The following is a 21,589-nucleotide window of genomic DNA, read 5'->3' on the forward strand; positions in this document are numbered from 1 at the left end:
TCAAGCTCTGCTTTCATTTTCATACGTACAAAAACCCCCAACAATGAGGAACATAGTCAGTTCCAACAACTGACAAAAACGTAGTTTCAGGTACTAAACCTGCTCCTCAAGTTTCCCAGCCAATTTTTGTTTTACAATTGCATTTGCCCGTTTGTGTTAAATAATTCACTTTTGTTCACTGCATGACTTTCACAAACAGGAGACACTGAAACTCACTTATTTTGGTATCATGAAATGTACAAAGTAAACACATGGATACAGAGAGAAATAATTTGTCATTCTTTTAAATTATAGTACACATTTCCTAAGAGAATAAATTGGGTATATACTGTTGAAAGAGGAAAAAATAATTTCAGAAAATTGTGTACTGAATCCAAACTTTACATTAAACACATGCAAAACTGAAAAGTAAACTGGAGGGAAAATTAAGTCCCATAGCTTATTTCATACATTACTTTACTCAAATATTTAACAATGTAAGATTTAGCAGAGTAGACGTCACCATCAGAATTTTTTTTACAGATAGTTCAAGTAGTCTTGAAAGAATTGTCAAAAATCACTTTGTGTCTGCTACAAGTAACACAAGATTATTATACATTTATGTAGTGCATATCAGTGAAATTACATTTTCTAAGAAGAAAGGAAAGTCAATATATAGGATTACAGTAGGGAGTTTAGGAAAAGTTCCCGCTGGACAGGAGATGGAAATATGAATTCATTTAAAGTTTTAGCTGAATCCAGTTGACCTTTAAAAATTCTTTTAAACTCATTCACCTCTCTACAATTTTAATTTTTGTGTCCACTGCAATCACAAAATACTGGTGATATTATGTTTTATTTGAAAATATTTTTAAGGTTTATTATCTCTTTTCTATCAGAGGGGTAGCCGAGTTAGTGTACCTTCAAAAACAACAAGAAGTCCTGTGGCACCTTACAGACTAACAGATATTTTGGAGCATAAGCTTTGGTGGACAACGACCTCCCTTGTCAGATGCATGAGTGCGGGGTTCCAGAGGAGGGTTTAAAGAGGGAGTCTTAGTCAAGGGGAGGGCCAGAGTTGAAAAGGTCTGTTAGTAAGATAGCATGTGGCTGTTATCAGCAGTTCATGTGGAGTTGTGATTATCAAGAGAGGAGAAATCAGGTCAGCTCAGTCAGGGAGGATGTGGCCTATTATCAGTAGCTAATGTGGAGGCGTGAACATCAAGAGCAGAGAAACTGCTTTTGTAATTAGCCAATTACTGTCCTTTTCTAGTAACAGGAAAGTACCCATGTTAGTCTGTACACCAACAAAACAAAGCAGCAGAAATGTAGCACTTTCAAGACTAACCAAATGAATCACTGAATAAATCACTGTTAGTCTTCAAAGTGCTGCATTTCTGCTGTTTTTGTTTTATCCCTTTTCTAGTTATCTGCCACTGATTATGCTATTCCACATTTTAAATGTTGATCAAGCATATTCTCTTAGGTTGGGTCTACACATGCCCCTACCTTTCGAAAGTGGCATGTTAATGAGTGGTTTTGAAAGATGCTAATGAGGCGCTGCAATGAACATGCAGCACCTCATTAGCATAATGGTGGCTGCGGCGAGTCGAAAGTGCGACTTTTTGAATTGTGCGCTACCTGTGGAGACGGGACCTTCCAAAAGGACCCCCCCGCCCCCAGTTTTCGAAAGCCCTTCTTACTATCTGGTGATCAGAAGAAGGGTTTTTGAAAACTGGGGGGGTCCTTTCGGAAGGTCCCATCTCCATGGGCGTTGTGCGATTCGAAAAGCCGCACTTTCGAACCGCTGCGGCTGCTGTTATGCTAATGAGGCACTGCATATTCATTGCAGCGTCTCATTAGCATCTTTCTAACCCACTCATTAACATGCCCTTTTCAAAAGGAAGGGGCACGTGTAGACACAGGGTTAGAGAAAAACCATTATTTTGCGGGGAAAAAAAGACAAAATATGTGCAGTTTTAATGCCTCAACTTAGTAAATATTAAGCATATGGTTAAGTGTTGGTAGGATTGGGGTTTCCATTGCTTGCTGAGAGAACTGTATTTTTCTATTTTTAAAGGAATTAGAGCATCTGTAGAAGTTAAGCTGTAGCTGGGGCAGCGTTCTTAATTTTTTCCATCCACACGTGGAATACGTTTTTCTCTTTGCACCAAGGCATGTGTCGGTGTGTACCAGCAGAAGCAACTCATAATGCTGGTTGTGGGCACTCTGCTAATCAGCTGGGCAGCATTTGAATCTCTTGTGAGTGGCCATGCAAGTGCTCAGCTTACAGGGAGCCCTGGCCATGGGACGTTTGAATTGGTAAGACTATTTATTAAGAGCACAGGGCTCTATTTGCAGAGTATCCTGAAAAATTAAAGGTGGAAAATAATATTCTTGATGGTCTATGAATATTAATTGGAGGTTTGTGTAGAATTGGTTGGTAGACTCTGGATTTGTAACATCCAAGAGATGGCATGGAACATTCTGGCTTGCTTTAAAAGTGGTTAGATAACTACAAAAGCTGAAGGGTGTTTTTTCTGAAATTATTTAGACATAGTCTACTTTTTGTATATCTGCAAAGCTTAGCTTTTGCTTTTGTGAATAAAGGTGGAAGGAGAACAGTACCCATTTCATTACTATGTTTATCTTCCTGGCTATTCTCCTTGCATTGCTGTTTGAAAGATGAAATAAATTGATAAGAATCCTACTTTTTAAGGCTATATAGACATTAAAGATGCAGAGAGTAGCCATGCAATTTCTATTAATAGTGGCGAGGTACCTAAAATAGTTACCATATGCTAAATAGCTTTAACTAGTAAAAGTTCTTGTTCCCCTCTTGGGAGGGCTTTGAATGCTGTGAGGTAATCATGGGTCTAAGAAAAAACTAATTACTGGAATAAATGTAACAAAAAGGGAGGGACCAATCTCTTTAAGATCCTTGTGGATCACCTGGCCACTGAATCTGGTGGTGTAGGCATGGTGTCACCAGTATACATATAATCATTACCATGGTCTGATTTTTTGTGTGGTCTTTCATTCTGTCACTGGCCACAATTGGTTCATACTAACTCACTTTTGGATTAAATCTTAACTTCATCTCTCTGTTTCGTTTGGTCCAGACTTCAAAAGCATGCTGCTAGATAAGCCTTTGATTGTTCTGATTTTACACTTCACCACTGCACCATATTTTTTTTCCATCTGCTATTTTGCTTTTTGTCATTGCTTATTTAACTGGCATGTTAAACTGCTCGTGTGTTTGCATGTGCTACCATTATTTTAATAATTTATTTGCAACTAGTGAATGTAAGTATTTTTAGTCACTGCTCTTCGCTGCATGGTTTGAATGTGAAACAATCCTTCTACTTAGGCTTTTTAGGCTCTCTTTGACATTTCTGTAGAAAATATATTTAAACGTATGTGCATACTCTCTGGGCAGCCGTTTAAATAAGGATTTTAATTCAGTAATGTTTTCATACGCTGTATGTATGTATGCATTGCTCAACTATGCCAAATTACCGCTGTTGCAGGGCATCCGGCTTGGGTTACTAAAGTCACTTCAAGTAAGTACCAGAAGACTTTGTATTCCTTTTTAGCTAGAAATCTATACTTGCCTTAACTATGCTAATGAGTTTTCTTGTCTCTATTCATAAATCTGAGCTAGCCATCTTTTTGTAGACTTCTGAGATAGAAATACAGGACCTACTGAATTGGAGAAGGCTGTCTACTTGTGCATGCTTGCTCACTGTATTGTTGAGCTTTTTACTTCCTGAAGCATATGCATAGGTATTGGCAACGCATGTTTTGAAAAATAGTTTTTGCTTAAAGTAAGGGTTATAAAAGGGCGTTGGTTCCTGGTGGGAATGTTTTTTTTTACAGAAAGGTCACAGAACTCTGGAAGTTGTGAAAAAAATTCTGAATTGGTTAGTTGGGGGGAGGGAGGGAAGCTAGAGACCAGTATCACTAGGTATCCGTGCATGTAGTGAAATCTTAATACTCAAGGAAGAAGTTTCAAACTTCCATGAAATTACATATTTTTTCTGAATTAAGGGAGCTGAGTCCATACAAATATTTGTTTTTCTTTTAGAAAATACTCTTGGGGGGACCACTTTGAAAGAGCTTAATAAATTATAAGATTTAGGGCAAGTTTACCCTACTGGGCTACACTGGTGTAGCTGTATGTCTGGTGAAGGCACACTATGCTGATGGGAGGGTGCTCTTCTATTAACAAAATTGGTCTACCTCTGTGAGAGATGGAAGCTAGGTAGTCAGGAGGTTGTCTCCCACTCACATAGCACCAGTGGGGGCAGGGCTTTGCTCCAGGTAACATAAGTTGCTGGGGGGAAGGGTGGCTTTCTTAGGGAGCAAGCTAAAGCTATGTCTACACTACGAGATAAATTTGACTATTAAATTCGATTTTATAATGTGGGGTTTTATAAATTCGATTTTTGAGTATCCTCACCCCTCCACGAAGTCCCCACAAAGTTGAGTTAGTACTGTTACACTAAATCACCAAATATCAACTGTTGATGCAGTGCATTGTGGGAACCTATGGATGCACACCGCAGTTCCATCAGTCCTGTAGCATTCTGGGTTTTCTTGCTCATGCACTATGGGGAAAAAAGATGCCCCACAAGTAGTTGTGGGTATGTGAAGTCAACTTCCCACATTGTTTTGCCCCCATAACCCTCCTGTGGAAAGCGAACGGCCACTTTTTCGAAAGGGAAGAAGGAAAAGTGGGAGTCCCAGGCAAAAGCAAACCAAATAAGCTGGCTTCAGAAGGTGACTGAACCATGCAAACTGGTTGCTCAGTTGCTTTTCTCCCCCATTGGAAGAACTCCTTCCATTTGAACTGATGGGCAGTATCCCCTTTAGGTATGACTTTTGCCTGATCAGCCAACTAGAGCACCAGGAAGCTGACATGGTACAGCTGCAAGAGAGAGGCTTTGATGGAAAAAACCTTCAAATTCAGAAATGCGTTGCCTGCCTAATTATAGTGAAGTAGATGAAAAGGAGATGTGTTATTGAGGCTATCCCATTAGGCCAACAAGCAAAATACTGTAGGGTCTCAACATTCATGAGGGTTCTGGGAAGCAGCAGCTGCAGGCGCGCCTGACCCTCGTACTCCCGAATGGTGAGACCCTACTGTATTTACATGAGAGAAAATAATATAAAGAAAAATAATATCTTCTGTGTCCTTGATATATACAAAGCTCTGGCTCCCTTTTCAAATCAATACACTTCACAAGAAGTAAGAATGCATTTTCAAAAGTAAAGGATACAGGGCTAGAAAGCAAAGCAAACTCACCTGTTGTTCACCTGCTAAAAGATGTCTCCAGAAGAACCTCTTCTAAGGTAGGTTTGGAACAAAACAGAATAACAGAGAGAAGGTCACTTTAGGTATAATAGGGAATATCAGTGGCCTTCAGACAACGGTGCTTTCAGTGCACCTGCTTTAAGGAAGCCATTTGAAAAGGAATTTGTCAGAAGAAAGTAGATTGGAAAGAAAGCTTCAATAAAGATCACCAAAGTAACTCAGAGCAGAAATCCGGAATTATGGCAGAATAAAATATTCAAAGCGTTACTGGGTCTTATGATGCTTCACCAAGCAAAACACATCAGAATCTTACAATCCACGTGACTAAACTGAATGTAAATTCTCTCTCACGTGATCATCCTAACGAACGTAAGGACATCAATAGTAAAAACATGCACACAGAAGTGGGGACGGAAGTGAAATCTCTTGCTTTTATAACTGAATTATCAAAGATTTTGTAAAAATCAGATGAAACATCATCTCTGAAACTATTATGGGAATAGATTACAGGTTATAATATCTTGCTTCCTTCATTTATTAAAGTGTTTGAGCAAAAGCAAGGGTGCTCATTTAAACACATCTTCGTTTCCCGAAAGTCACTGGTTGAAAGAGAGCTATGAACTAACTGGACATCCAGCTGAAAGTCACAGGATGTAGATTCACTGGTGGAACTGCAAATAATAATGGAAACAACTCAATTAATTGAAAACAAAGTGCTTTCTTGAAAGAGAGACAACTTTCCCAAGCTTGCTTTGGTATGATAGTTAACTCTGTTGAGGGGTGGGGTGGGGTGGAAGCTGAAGACCCACTTGACATGGTCCCTTCAGGAGTTTTCTCTGATGAGGGGTCTGGCCCTGAATACTGTTAACGGTGGGGCCCAGCCTGCATCATACGTTGATGGGTGGGAGTTGAAGCTGAGGAACCAGTTGACATGGTCTTTTCAGGGCCTTTCCAGCAGTTCCCTCGGGGTGTGTGCTGCCCCACCAAAAATATTTGTCACTAGGGAAGCATGTTCTCTGGCTCATGTTGCTTATGAGGGGCCATCCAGCACCAGAAAATATCTGCTGCTGGCGGACCCAGCCCCCTGGCACTTGGAGAGCCCAAGCAAAGAGAACCCTTCCTCCACACAGGCTAGGACATGCTGTTGTCTGCAAGCATGGTCAGTACTGCACTGCTGTCATGATGTCGTGGGGAGGGGCTAGCCACAAGGTATGGAGTTGCATAGTCTAGCCCGCCATCCTTATGGCACCCATTGGGGATGGGGGTGCTACTCTGTAGAGATGTGAATTGCAGACAATAAGTTTCTCAGCTTCTCCTGCTACATGTCTTCTGTAACTCTCACAGCTCAGCGCTTGGGGTTGTGGGCCGGGGGGCTGGCCAAGCAGTTGAATGGTGCCCGGAAGTGGGATGGGGCCATCCACAAGGTGTGGTGGGGGCTAGTGTTTGTGGGTGCCTGACGGCATCATCATCATCATTGCAGAGTGTAATGCGCCCACCACCCCTGCCACTGGACAATAAAAGGCCAGTCCAAGGAATTTCAAGCCATTTTTTGGGCCATTTCAAGAAAGGCTTCCCCTGGCTCATGGTGCTGCACAGTGCTACCATGGATACAGAAGAGCTTATAGCTCTTGCACAGTTCATAATGTCCGCTGTCTGATCTGTTGTGCACCATTTAATTGTTGAAAGTGAGCGGGACGATATTATAGATTCATATGTATCAGATGAGGAAATGGTGAAACTGGAGAACAGGCATGTAGAGTTTTTCTGGCTGCCCTGGAGGCATTGCTTACAGTGGAGCACCTTTTCTGGAGACGTGCAACCAGCATATGCTGGTGGGCCCACATCATTTTAGAGGTATGGGATAACTAGCAGTGGCTGCAGTACTTCTACATGCGCAAGGCCATTTTCTTGGAACTCTGTGACTTGCTGTTCCCCGCCCTGAAGCACAACGATACCAAAATGAGACCTGCTTTTACAGTTCACAAGCGAGTGGCCGTTGCTTTGTGAAAGTTTGCAATGCCTGACAGCTACCAGTCAGTGTGGATATCAATTCAGGGTGGGCAGATCCACTGTGGGGGCCACGGTGATGCAGGTAGCCAATGCGATCTGTGGCCACCTGATGTAGAAGACTGTGATTCTAGGAAATGTGCAGCACATAGTGGATGGCTGTGCTGCCAGGGGGCTTCCTAATTGCGGTGGGAAATAAATTGGACTTGCGTCCCTCTCCTGGCCCTGGACCCCCAGCCTCTGAGTCATAAACTGCAAGTTGTTGCAGGCTGTGGTAGATCAGAGAGGTTTTTTCACCGACATCTATGTTAGATGATTGGGAAAGGTTCGTTACATGAACATCTTAAGAAATTCCAGTTTGTACAAAAAACTCCAAGATGGGACTATATTCTCCAACCAGAAAATCACTGTGTGGGGTGTGGATGGTGTCACAATAGTTAGAAGCAGCAGATTCATGTGGCTGTGTTCTCATTCTTAAATCTGTTTTTCAGAGCCTCCCTAATTGCTGTTGCTTCTGCATGTGCATTCACAAATGCTTGTGTGTCCAGCTGTGCATAAGCCCTGCTCGTGGCATCTGCCTTTGCAACCCAGGCTGGCCTGAAATTTTTGCCCTTTGAGTCGCAAATGTTATGCAGAATACAACACGCTGCAGCCACGGTAGAGATGCAGATTTGGAAAAGGTCTAAAAGAGTCAAAAGGCAACAAAACCTGGCTTTTAAATGGCCAAAGGCACGTTCCCCCACAATTCTGCACTTGTGCAGTCTATAGTTTAAGCACTCCTGGCTGCATTCCAGGGGGCCAGTGCATGGCTTCACAACCCAAGGGAGCAGAGAATAAGCGGGGTGCCCAGTATTACAGTGATGTGTGCTTGATGTTTCTGAAAGCACCTCTAAGTGCACCTTACAACATGTGAACCAATAAATGAGACTGTCTTTAAAAAAGAAATCATTTTATTCACTGGGGTAAGGTTAAGGGGTAGTTGGGAAAAGCAAAAGGCATCACGTGGTGGAATGTGAGCGTTTTGCATTGGAGAGAGGTGCCTCCCCTGTCATTGAGGTCATGGGGGTGGAGTGGGACACTGTCCTTGGCCTCCCCCTGCATTTTGGGATCCTAATGACAGGGGAGGCATATCAAAGGGAGGCCAGGCAACAGGGTGCTGAGTCTGAGTCCAGATAATTAGTCCTGCGGTGGTGGACAACCCTCTGCAATTCCAGCATGGAATGCAGAATCTCAGTTCTATCCCTGATTGCTGTTGAGCTCTTGTGAGTCTGCTCCTGAACTGAAATACTCCTTGTTGCCACTGCTGTGTCCCACCTTAGCTTATCAGTGGCTTTGTCTCACTTTGTCTGCCTTTTCTAGTTTTTGGAAGATGAGGTCCTGCTTGGATCTCTTCTTCCTCTTCATCATAGCAACCTGGTCTCCCCTGTGTAAGCTGCTTATGGAAGACCGTGATGGTCAAAATTTAGATGCATATTTTAAATGTGACACAAAGCAATTAGCCATAGAACGAATGGCTTTCTGTTTTACAATCACACTGTTGATTTCGAAGGCCACTTTTGGCTTCTTGTGAATGACTTTGAAGCAATCTGTGCTGAACAGAAGCTGTTTATCCAGACAGTTTCATTGCAGATGTGGTATGGTTTTGTGTGTATATGGAGATACACATCGCCTACAACTGTAAGGGACCTCAGGAAGTCATGCAGTCCAGGCCCCTGCCCTCTTGGCAGGACCAAGCACAATCTGACAGATTTTTTTCTTTTTTATCTGTTTGCCCCAGATCCCTAAATGGCCTCCTCAAGGATTGAACTTTCAGCCTTGGGTTTAGCAGGCTAGTGCTCAAACCACTGAGCTAACTGTCACCCCCAAATGAAATCGAAATCGAAATCGAAATCCATTTGTGGACTTACAAATGGTGAGGAGGAGAAAAAGATTCTTATTGGTTGGGGCTCCCGCTCACTCCTGTGCATGGAGAAGGCCATTTAAAGCAGGGAAAGCCTGTTGGACATGCAGGTGTCTGGGAGCAGGGTCCATATAGGCCAGCAGCCGCATGGTGGGGTGAAGGGTTTGATCCTATGAGCTATATGGCTGGTTGGGGATGTGTGTGTTTCATCCCTGTTAGCTGTAAAGTGCAGGGAAAAAAGCATTTCTCAGTGGCTCCTCATCAGTCCTGTACACTGGAAAAGACAGCAGCATGATGAGAGGGGAGAAGGCCAGGTGAGCCTGCCAGCTGCGTATAGTGGAGAGATGGTGTGCCTTCTAGGCATGTGGTGCAGTAAAGCAGTCCTCAGAAAACAAAGGCAAGGGGGCAGCATGAAAAACTCTCATCAAAATTCCTGTGCTGCTTATAGGTTGCAAAAAGAGGCATCAGCGTCCTAAAAATAACTGAGACTGAAAAAGAAAATATGCTCATGATGAGTACAGGGCTGGAAAATTAGCCAAAATGCCGTGTGGCGCCATGATACCAGATAACTTAATGGTTGCCTGGCAAGGTGTGCTATTGTGGAAGCAGCAATAAGTCAGGCTTCTCCAAAAACCTTGTGCAAAAAGAGTACCTGGATGAGACCTTTGTGGAAACTTCCAAAGAGGATAAGCACTCCATCCCCAGAAATATTAACAAGCTGTTCTAAAGAAGGGGCATTGAGCCACTGCGTGCCTGAGCAGCAATGTGCTTATAGCAGTTTTAAAAAAAATGTGCTCAACAAAATTAAACCTATACTGCAAACTCAACTTGCGTGTAGCATTACAAAAAATACTCGCCAGAAAAGCTGCACTTGGCACCTTTGCTGGGCACCATGGACGCTATAGCTTCAGCTGTTAAAGAGGACAGTACTGCTTTGAACTCCAGAATGAAGGGTTCTGGACTGCCAGGATCAGCTTCCACAGGCACCAGCTGAACATTGGCAGCCTCCTCTTCCTTGGCCTCCTGCTCCCCCCTCTTGGCTCACATGGAGTCCTCAGGATGGTCTTCTGAAGAGTTCCTGTTCGCTTTGGCAACCCTGGTTGGTTTACTCCCAACAGTTCTGTCCATGCGCTCGTAATGTTGGCACGTCTTGGGAGACGACCTTGATTGCCTGTTGGCTTCTCAGACTTTATGGTACCTCTGCTGGAGCTCCTTTACTTTCACCCGACAGTGCTGAGCATCCCGGGTGTACCCTTTAGCGATCATGATGTGAAATGTTCTCATAAATCGTTGCATTTGGCTTGCATGCTCACTGTCTGGTCATTACCAATTCTTCTCCTCATGCAGAAATGAGATCTAGGAGCTCTTTTGCGGCTCTGAGAACTGGAATCTGGAGAAGAACCCTGAGTGCTCATGATGGCTGACTGAGGTGTGGCTATCCACGCTGGTCAGAAAGAAAATGAATTTGAATTCCTGATACTATTCACGTTCAAATTTGCGGGCTTCCTGTTACCTACTGCCTGTACTCCTGGAGAGCATTGGAGTTGAAAGTGGCCAGAACGGACAACTGAGGGGCATTGTAGGGTACATGTGGGGCTCTACTCGAAGCCAATAAAACCGATTTAAACTGAAGCTGTTTCTGCACTACCATTAATCTGACTGCTTAAATTTGAACTTCCTGTTAATTCTACTTGGGTTATTGGAGTAAGAATATCAGGTGTAGCGTCCCCTAATATCAGCCTAGTGGTATTTGCTCTCTGTGAACAGTCGCGATTTAAAATTGAGCAAAGTGCCTTAAAATTGAATTTATGTTGTAGTGTAGCTATAGCCCAAGTTACATCAACTTAAGCAGTAGCATAGACCAGCCCTTAGAATTTGCTTGTATGACATCCAACATATGCATAAGAGCAAAAGAGGAAATTACCTTAATTTACAGTTACATTTCACCTTACTTTACAGTTACATAGCAATACAGTTTTCTCAGAATTTGGAAACATTTTTGAGAGGTGGTGGTAATGCCATACTCTAGTTACATAAGCATCAATTTCAAGCTCGTTGTTGGGAGAAGGAGGGGAGGATATGCACCACAGCTGAATACCTGTTTAGTCAATTTTGAATGTATTTAAATGACCTTCTTTTGATTTACTGTGCTTTCTGTTTCTTTGTTCAGAATGAACAAGCCTCAAAAAAAGACCTCAACAAGGAAGTACTTTGTTGGATTGTTGAACTATTCTTGCATTTTGCAGACAAAAATGGAAACAGCCTTTTGTGTGTAGTTTTGGGAAAGCTTTGAGCAAAGAAAGATCAAATGGCTATTGAGAGCAAGTGAGCGCAGGGGAATTTTTGGCTTTTGTGTGTAGTATCACTGTAATATAGTATCACTGTATTCCCCAACTAAAAGTAAAGCAAAACTCCTTTAAGCCCAAGCAAGCGAATTTTTTTCTTCAATACAGACTAGGTGAAGCTATATTAAATCTGCCAAAAAAACCAAAAACAATCCTGGTGCTGGGGTTTCCCTTGGCTGGTATCTGAGGTACTGCAAATACCCAAGCAATTGGCTGCATTGAAATTTCCTTTGTTGTAGGATAGAACACCCAGTTAGCACTTCTTGCCAAAAAGCATTCCTTTTAACCTGACTGGAAGTGCTCTTCCTTTCACAGAGGTGGTTCCAATTTCCTTGTTTTAAAATTCTGTATTCTGAGCTCTTCAGTTGGGAAAAACCCAGCTCAGGCTCTGTAGGCTCTGGTTGAGTGAGCTTGTCTTGTTTGGTATTTGTGTCTCTGTTTAGGATAAGTTATATATCTGCAACCATAACAAATTCGTAAAAGCTCAGATTCAGCTACACGCATCTGGGAACAGTGCTATTTTAATCACACGTTGTTTAATTTCAAAATTTTCACTTCAAACACTTTGCCAAAAACAAAACCAAAAAACCCCACATCTGTATTTGAACACCATTCACCCTAACGCTGGTGGGGATTCCAGAAAGTGCTGGAGACTCTAACCCTAAAGTATCCAAGCTAGATTTATTCTGGGCGCTCTTGGTCTGCTAGTGATTGGGTTTCAGCTTTTCACACACATGTATTTACTGTGTAAATTTGGTAAGCTTAATAATGTAGATTTTCTGTTCCTGTGTAAAGTCAGGAAAGTTTAAGTAAGTAGAGTCCATGTGTGTAAAATGACTTGCTACCAGATATGAGCACAGATTTGTTTGGATATTTGCCCCTTCATGCCCAGTTCTGTCCAGATTAATTGCTTAATTTAAGTGGTATTCTCTCAGAATGACTGCAGTATCTAGTGCAGTGGTGGGCAACCTGCAGTCCTCCTGCAGCCAGTGGGCCCCTTTGCTGCTCCCGTGATTCACGCACTGGGGCACCGGAGCCCTGTACTACCTCACTGCTCCCCCTCCCTTCTAGCACTTTTTGAGAATGTGAATTGCCTGATTCGTGCTCTGTCCCTACTCCTCCTCTTCCCTTCCAGAGCTGGAATGCCGTGAATCATCTGTTTTTGACTTGTTCCAGTTCTGGGCGGGAGGGCAGCAGCAGGCACGTATGGGGCTCTGTTGCCTCATTGCACAAGAGGCAAGATTAAGGTACTGGGGGAGCTGCAGCCCTATTGGGCTGTGGGCTGCTGTGGCCGACTGAGGTGAAGGAGGGCCCCTCATGTGGCCCACTCGCTATTCGTGGCTGTCTGTTGCTGATAGTATGCCTACCTAGAATAAAAAGGCTCGTGTATAGCAGTGCTGCCATACTTTACTTGGGCAAGAAACAAAATTGAAACATCCATCGTGCTGAAGTCAGAATTGTAAAATATTTGTATTACAATTTCATTTGTAATTAAAATTTGAATTGCTGTGTCTGTTGAATCCAGTCAGAGCCATGCCTTCTAAAGGAAAATACGTTGTCATCCTTGGATTGTCAGAATTCACCTGAATTCTGCATTATGTCACTCTGAATGACACGCAAAAGTGACTCAGGATTTCCTCAGATTTTAGACTTGTGGATTCTTGTTAGGTGCTGTCTTCCCCTTTTCCCATCCTAATCATTCTTCCCATTATATTGTGACTAAACTAGGTCTTGCCATCGATACAGGTTGGAAACGAAATTCGCTGACTCCTAGGACGACCATTTTTCCTTGTCCTGGCTGCCGGCATGATGTGGATCTGGGAGAACGTGGCATCAATGGCTTATTTCGAAACTTCACCTTGGAAACTATTGTGGAAAGATACAGGCAAGCAGCCAGGGCAGCCACAGCTATTATGTGTGATCTTTGCAAACCTCCACCTCAAGAATCTACAAAGAGCTGCATGGACTGCAGTGCAAGCTATTGTAATGAATGCTTCAAAATTCATCATCCTTGGGGAACTATAAAAGCCCAGCATGAGTATGTAGGACCAACTACTAACTTCAGGCCCAAGGTAAGTGGTTTTTAATCTGGCACATTTTATGCATCTTTTCATCTCTTGCATCTGACCTGTAAATACTGCCCATAGAAAGCAATGTGTGATATCCACCATCTTACATCTGGTTTCCATCATTATCATTTGTTAAATTAACTGTAAGATTTTTGGCATTCAGATTATTAATCTGATGCTGAAAAGGTGGTGTTGATAAGTGCCTGGGCCGCAGGTTTGGAAGTGAACCATAGATTTCATAACAGTAAATATTTGGTGTAGTTCCCATCTGATAAAGGTCTGGGGCTCTTTAAAAACCAGATGTTGTTTAAGTCAACTAAGGAAAAGTCTAAAATTATTAACATTTAAAAATATTGCTGCAGTGGGCCTTTTCTAGGAATAGCAGAATAACTGGAGTTTTGTAGCAACAGTTCCTTTCACATTCCTTTGGAATACTACTTGCGTGGGGCTCCATTTATATAAAAAATTTTTTTTCTTTCTCTCTGCCTCCTCCGCTTCCTCCTCCACTGCTGCTTTCTTTCTGCAGTCCTAGCAATAGCAGAAGGTTATTACCTAGGGAGGTTTTGAAATCTCCATCACTGGAGATTTGTAAGAGCAGGTTAGATAGGTATCTATCAGGGATGTTGTAGACAGTGCTTGGTCCTGCCAAGAGGGCAGGGAACTGGACTTGATGACCTCTCGAGGTCCCTTCCGGTTCTAGTGTTCTGTGATTCTAAGGTTGAGTCTCTGATGCAATTTGGTTATGGGGTGTGGTGGAACGTGTGGTGTCCAAGTTGAACTTAACACCTAACTATATAAACGTCACCATTTGGTGCCCCTGGCCACAACAGTTGTCCTTCCAAGATAAGGCAGCTGGACAGCCTGGATAATCTGCAAAGATGATTGATGGGTCCCTTCACATACCAAACATATATTGCTTGATTTATGAGCTCTTCTGTTTGTGTACCCAAGATAGTGTAGTACTGCTTTTTTAAGATATTAACCTGCTTTTGTGGCCTGTGTGTCTCTCTAAATTTGGTTCACTGTAGGCTGAAAGGCATGTCTGATCTGAGCCAAATATGTTTGCATCAAGTAATTGACCTAAAGAAAATGTAAAGTACATCTCAAAGCACAGTGGTGAATAGACTTACAGGCATGGACTTGTTTTTATGTAATTTATCTGAAAGCTATATACTAACAAACAGCTACATATTTTACAGTAGCAACTCTTTAATATATGTTTAAACATAAGCAGGATTCTAAGGTTAAAATCTAGTCACGTAATTTATTAATGGTTCTAGATTTTAGAAAACCAAGGCTGCACAAGGAAGTTGAGTTACACTCCTATCGAAGTTTGTGTAATTTGAAGCAAATTAATATTAGGTTAGATTTTCTCAACTATCCAGACTATTCTCTGTAGTACAGTAAGGTCTCAGAGTACGCAGGGGTTCTGCTCCACACACCCTCACATAACCCAGGTTTCGTGTTAAGTCGTGGTCCGGCTTTTTCCCTGGCAGAACCCATGTTCTGCAGCCAGGGAAGCAGCGGAATGGTAAGTCCTGGGTGGAGGTGGGAAACGGCTGGGGAGGGTTAAGCCTGGTGGTGGGTTGGGGCCATGGGAGGTGGGTGTGGGGGATAAGGCTGGGGTGGGTTAGGGCTGCAGGGGGGAGAGGAGTGGAGTTAGGCTAGATCTGTGTGTGGGGTGGTGAGTCGGAGCCCTTCTTAGGCCGTGAGCCAGGATGCGGCCCGAGGTTGAACCGGAGCCAGAGCCAGGCGCAGGTGGTGAGAGGGTGGGGGGTGAACTGGGGGTGGGGAGGTTTAAACCGAGGCGGGGAGTGGAGGGTGAACTGGAGCCATGTGCGAGGGGCAGTGAGCCAGAGGTGAGGCTGGCAGGTGAGCTAGAGCTGCGCGCGGACGGTGAGCCAGGCTGTGGCAGGGGGTTGAGCTGGATCCAGAGCCGGGTGTGGGTGGTGAGCTGGCGGGGGGTTGATCTGGGGGTGGGCTGTTGAACTGGGGCTGCACGTGGGAGGTTGAACCAGAGCCGTGCACGGGGGATTTAAACCGGGGTGGGAGGATGGAAATGGGGCCGCATGCGAGGGGTTTGAATTGGAGCTGCACGTGGGGGGTGGAGAGTAAACCGGAGCCACATGAGAGGGGTGGTGAGCCAGAGGCAAGGGTGGGGGGGTGAGCAGGAGCTATGTGTGGATGGTGGGCAGAGCTGGAGGGGGGCTGAGCCTGGGCCATGCAGAGCCAGTGGGGTTGAGTCAGGATGGGGGGAGCGAGTTAAGCACAACTGGAAATCGCTCTACAGGGTTTACTATAGGAATCGGGGTCACATGCATAAGAGCAGGGTTGTGTACTCTGAGACCTTACTGTAATGAGAGGCTTGGTGTAAGGCTAAAGGCCTAGAACTCAGTCCCTTTACATCTGCCAGTCCCAGTTCCCCCACTTTCTTTCCTAAATTCATAAGGAACACCCCATCTGGCAATCCAGTGGGTCCATATTTCATCAAACTCTGTGAGGTTTTTAAGGGAGGGGTTATACAGGAGATTCCCTGCCTCCAAGTTTTCTGTCATGTTAGACATGATTCCTACAGAGGACAACTCGCTTACTCACCAAATGAGCAGTTCGGGTCACCAATGCGGTCGGGTGTCTCTACCGGAACGGTGCTCAGATGTCCAGTCTGTTCCCTTTGATGTCAATCACTTCGGCCACGTGCGTGTGCTTTCTTTGGACAGCAGTGTAGACTCCTGGTTAGTCAATGCTGCCGCCCTTGGAGAGCCCCCAAGAACCACAAATCAAGTGAGGTACAAAGGTACTAGAGCCAGGTTTATTGTCGTTTGATGTATGGTCTCCAACACCCTCATGAGTCTCCAGTATGACTCAACAGTTTACATTGGTACATGCATACGCTGTGACAATGGAGGCAACACAGTTGACGGCAAAGGGGCTCTGTCATTCCCTAGGTCGCTCTCCACAGCCCGTTACACACACTTTTATACACAGATATAAACAAGTTATGTACCCAGGTACAACCCCCTCATTGTAATACATTGACACCCCCTAATGTAATTAGATCTAACCATTAACTTGGGGGATAACGGTGGTACCATCAAAACAAAGCTATCCATCCTGCTGTCGTTACGGCCTGTTCCTGAATGTGGGTCGGAATGTCCCTGGTGCTAAGCTGTTATCTATGGGGAGGGTATGGGGAGTGCATAGTACTAAGCAGGATGTGTTTTATGCCTATCACTGAGTGCCTAGCGCTGTGTGCTTTTAGGTGTTTTTATGTGTTTTCACACCCTGTGACTTATCAGCTCTGTCTCTTGCTGCATTCCTGTGGGCAGAATCTACCTAGCACAGTTTTTGCTTTAGCCTACTGTTGTTCAGGCTTGAGGCCTTTAGCTTTGCTGCATGTTAACAAAGCCATTGACTGTTGTCCTCGGCCTTTAGCGTTACACCAAGCCTCTCATTACCGCACTCTCATGGCTTCTCTTTGGTTGCAGTTACTCAATCTTTCTGCTTTTTAGAGAAGCACATTGATCCAAGAGTAGTACAGATGGCAATCCTGAAATGATTAAGAATCCTGTTTGGCTATTGTAGGATAACTGATGTGAGTTAAAACCCCCAAATATTCTATTCAAGCTTACTTTACATAAAAGCATAGTATTTTTGTAATTTGACAGAGAATCGAATAGTTCAAATCCGTGAGATTCAAATAATATTGTAAAATATGTAATTTAAATGAAAGAAAACCTTGTTTGCATATTTCTTAATATACTTTTTTCTTTTTACTTGTAAAGACTTTGTGTATGTTGGGAATGGAAAACACAGACCCAGGCTTTCATCTCTTTAGAGCCTTTCCCCCCCACCCCAGAAGAAACATTATTTAAAATGTCAGTTTTACAAAAAAAAAAATCTTTGAATCTCTAGATTCAGTAGTTCAATCAATAATCAACAAATTTTACTGAGTTTTCCTGTAATATGGGATATCATTGCAGCAAATCCTTGTCATTTATTTAACTTCAATGAATATTTAATATGTTTAAAAAAGACTTCTAATAGCTTCAACATCTTTCTGAATTCTTCCATATGTTGTGATGAGTATCAGTATTTGTGAATAGTTAAATTTAAATGGCTTTAAACCTTCTGTCACTTTTGCAGACGGAGAAAGTAAGGGAGAAGAGACAATGATTGTGGGGCTCTAGATCTCAATATGTATTGTTACAACCTTACACACCAAAGTGGGTCTTTGCCCACAAAAGATTATGCTCCAAAATATCTATTAGTCTATCAGGTGCCCCAGGACTTCTTGTTGTTTTTGAAGATATAGACTAGCATGGCTACCTCTCTGATAAAAGGAAGCTGTGACAGTGAAAATAGGCATGTTCTTGAATTTTGTTTTAATGTAGCCTGATAACTATGGCTTAAACATGTCAATTTATACAGACTTCTCTGTGGGAACAAGCTATGTTACTGCTTTTGTGATGGTCTGATTGAAGGATGCAAGAACTTTTATGTAACATTAAACATCACATGCTTTGTTAGGACATGACTTAAATGTGTTAAGTAACATTCTTCTAAACAATGTTCTCAGTCATCTGTTTGATTCATTTAAAACCACACTTGATGAACTTGGTGACATGAGTGGTGGGGATGAGAGAAACTTATACTATGATTTTTCCTGAACTCAGAGAAGGACAAGATAATCTGTTAAATCTTTATCATTTGCACCTTCTTTGAGGGCTGGCTGTAATTTACATTGAATTGTTGAATGAGACAAGATAAATAGAAATGTGTTTTGCTATGAAGGCCAGACAATCCAGGGGAAAAATGCCTTATCTTCCAAACAGTGGCTAATAATGCTCTTAAGTCAATCCTCATATTCTAAGGTCTGTTTTAAAGGAATTTTATTAGGGCTTTCTATCATTTTATGAGTCCAATAATCCATAGAATCCTAAATATTCATACTTTTAACCCAATGATTCACTTTTAAAAGTCTCAGCAACTTTGGTAAACAGGTTATCCTCGTCAGTGAAAAGACTGAAGATGGTAGTTGGTACTTGGGATTCCAAAGTAAAAATTTATTTCAGTTGCGGGCCGCATCACTCCACTTGCTCCTTTCACTTTTGTCCTTCTGTTCACAGGTCACTGGGCAATATTCCCACCTCCCTCACTTGCCATGGGTTGTAAATAAGATGAATGCAAACTACTTGAGTTGGCACTAAAGTCCAGTCACTATGGAATTGGTTTGCTGCTATACTGTATACCAATGAGCTGTCATGTTTTTTTTTTCTGAAATCTAGTTGCCTTCTTATTCTTTTTGGTGCAGATCTTGATGTGTCCAGAACATGAAATGGAGAGGGTAAACATGTACTGTGAAATTTGCAGAAGGCCTGTGTGTCATCTTTGTAAACTGGGTGGGTCTCATGCAAATCACAGAGTAACAACCATGAGCACGGCCTACAAAACTCTCAAGGTAAAACTCAATGTAATTCCATTTTGCTTTTAAAAAGTGTGTAAGGTATTGGATGTTACAAATACTCCCTGGCTTTTATATTTAGAAGATAGTATAATTAACACCTCTTCCATAGGACCCTACCAAATTCACAGACATGAAATATGTCACAGATTGTGAAATCTGACCTACCCCACTTCCTGTGAAATCTGCTCTTTTCTGTGCTTTTACCCTGTGCTGTGCAGACTTCACAGGGCTAACTAGCACGTCTGAAACTGGGAGACTCAGTCCAAAAGAGCTGTAGGGTTATTTTAGGATGAGGTTGCAGTATTGCCACGCTTCTGTGCTGCCTTCAGATCTGAGAAACCAGAGAGTGGCAGCTGCTGACCGACAGCTCAGCTCTGCAGGCAGCAGTGCAGAAGTAAGCGTGGAATGATACAGCATTGCCATCCTTCCTTCTGCACCGCTGAGTGTGGCAGTTCTGGCTGCCTATCCCTGAAGGCAGTGCTACTACTGACAGCAGCACAGAAGTAAGGGTAGCAGTACTGCAATTCCCACACAAGCCCTTTTTGGGTCAGGACCCCTGCAATTACAGACTTGTGACGGTTCAGATTTAAATAGCTGATACCATGAAATTTATGCTTCTTAAAATCCTTTGCCCATGAAATTGACCAAAATGGACTCTGAATTTGGTAGGGGCCTACTTATCCATGTGCCTGCACAATAGAGCATGATGGATGTAACTGTTTTTCTCCAATCATATGAGTAGGTGTTAATGTCTGTCTAAACAATAAACTAGATACTCCGGCTCATTTACCATTATTACCCTTATCTGCCCATCTTTATAAAATGTTTCAGTTAATGTTTGTTGTTGTTTGATTGTAAAGCACAGACTCCAAAAAAGTTAACTTGGCATGACTGGCTGGTTCAGGTCAGTCCACTCTGACTATTAATGTAAAACAGTGTCTTATTAGTGTTCATTAAATGGCATAATAAAGGCAAATTCTGGCAGTTGTAATCCCCTTAATTATCGTAGTGATTTTAAGAGCTTGTTTGTGTAAATGGCATATAAATTTGTGATAACTATTGTTTCCTGTTAGCTGTGTGCTTGTGCTGCTGCTCAGGAGAGAATCAAATGCCGCCCAGGTGATAAACAGAGTGCCACAGCTAGTTGGTGTTTGTTTGTTTGTTTGTTTGTTTTTTTTCCCTATGTGTAGTGCACATTCACATATCCTCCAGTGCACATCAAAATTTATTCTGCAAGTGGATGGAAGCTGTTTACACATGGGCATTTCTGCCTAGAGAGAACATTGTTAGTAATTATCACAAAGCTCTTCAATCTCATTCTTTAGGCTCTGAGAAAATTGGCTTCTGAGGTTGGGAAGAAATGTCCATTGATTGTACAGTATAGTACACTCATCCCTCGCTATACGAGCACAGTTGGTTCCCAAATTTCTGCTCATAGGTGAAAATACATATGAGCGACACTAAATTCCCATTAAAATACATGTAAAAGTCTCCAGTTTGTTCCAAATGCTTGTAACCTAGCATAAACCAGTTGAGTTTAGGTACTTTTCTGATGTATTTGAATAGTTTGGCACCAGAAATAGGACACAGTGTATGTATGTAGAGCAGAGATTCCCAAACTATGGGTCCCATTAGATTTATTAAAGGTCACCAGCTGGGCAGTTCCCAGCTGCATGTGGCTGTTAAAGAAGCCATTTGCAGTTTCTTGGCACTGCTGCCTTGGGCAGAGAGCTGCTGGGGATGGCAGCTCCCTCTGTCACTAGGGATAGCAATTACCTTATGCCTAGGTGCTGAAACCTTAACACTAGAGTTCATTGGCTTTAACGACTCTTACCTGCTGGGAGCAGGAGTGCTGGGGGAGCCACTCAGCCTAGCATCTCCAGTGAAGAGGCTGCGGGAGGAGGAGGAGTGTCTAAGGCTGGGGCTGTTTAGGGATTTGGGGGGGGCGGTCTAAGACTGGAGGGAGTTTGTAGCTGCAGAGGTGGTGTAAGGCTGGGGGCAGTTTTGGGGCTGCAGGGACAGTCTAAGGCTGGGGGCAGTTTGGGACTGTGGGGAGGGGGTTAAAACCTGGCTGAGGGTGAGCTCTGCAGGGCGGGCGGGGGGTCTAATGCAGTAAACGATGGGTGTCCAACCTTTTGGCTTGCCTGGGCCACATTGAGTGAAGAGGAATTGTCTTGGGCCGCATATAAAATATATAATATAGCTAACATATATAAATCACATAATAATGTTAAAAGTTTACGATCTTGTGGGGCCGCATTACTAGCTGTCCAGGGCTGTATGCGGCCCGCGGGCCACGGGTTGGACACGCCTGCAGTAAACCCTCGAGTTACCCAGGGGTTGTTCCTGCAACCCCTGCATAACTTGAATTTTCATGCAAGGGGAGAGGAGCCGGGAACCACCAGGGCTGGTCAGTTTCCTGGCTCCGAGAGTGGCAGGAGCTGGGAACCCAGGGGCAGGCTGGTTCAAGTCTCCCCATGGCTTATGGAACTGATCAGCTCATGGCTG

The 21,589-nt window shown here is 43.2% G+C and overlaps 1 protein-coding gene across 1 annotated transcript in view; it reads left to right on the top strand.

Annotated features, from left to right (window-relative positions):
* The window catches only part of TRIM36 (tripartite motif containing 36), a 50,168-nt gene that overhangs the window by 6,956 nt on the left and 21,623 nt on the right, over window positions 1-21,589 (top strand). Inside the window, exons 3-4 of the mRNA XM_074994178.1 lie at window positions 13,295-13,620; window positions 18,929-19,075. Coding sequence (XP_074850279.1) covers window positions 13,295-13,620; window positions 18,929-19,075 — 473 coding nt within the window. The remainder of the gene's footprint in view (window positions 1-13,294; window positions 13,621-18,928; window positions 19,076-21,589) is intronic.

Source organism: Carettochelys insculpta, chromosome 5 (genome assembly GCF_033958435.1).
Source record: "Carettochelys insculpta isolate YL-2023 chromosome 5, ASM3395843v1, whole genome shotgun sequence".
Classification (NCBI taxonomy): Eukaryota; Metazoa; Chordata; order Testudines; family Carettochelyidae; genus Carettochelys; species Carettochelys insculpta.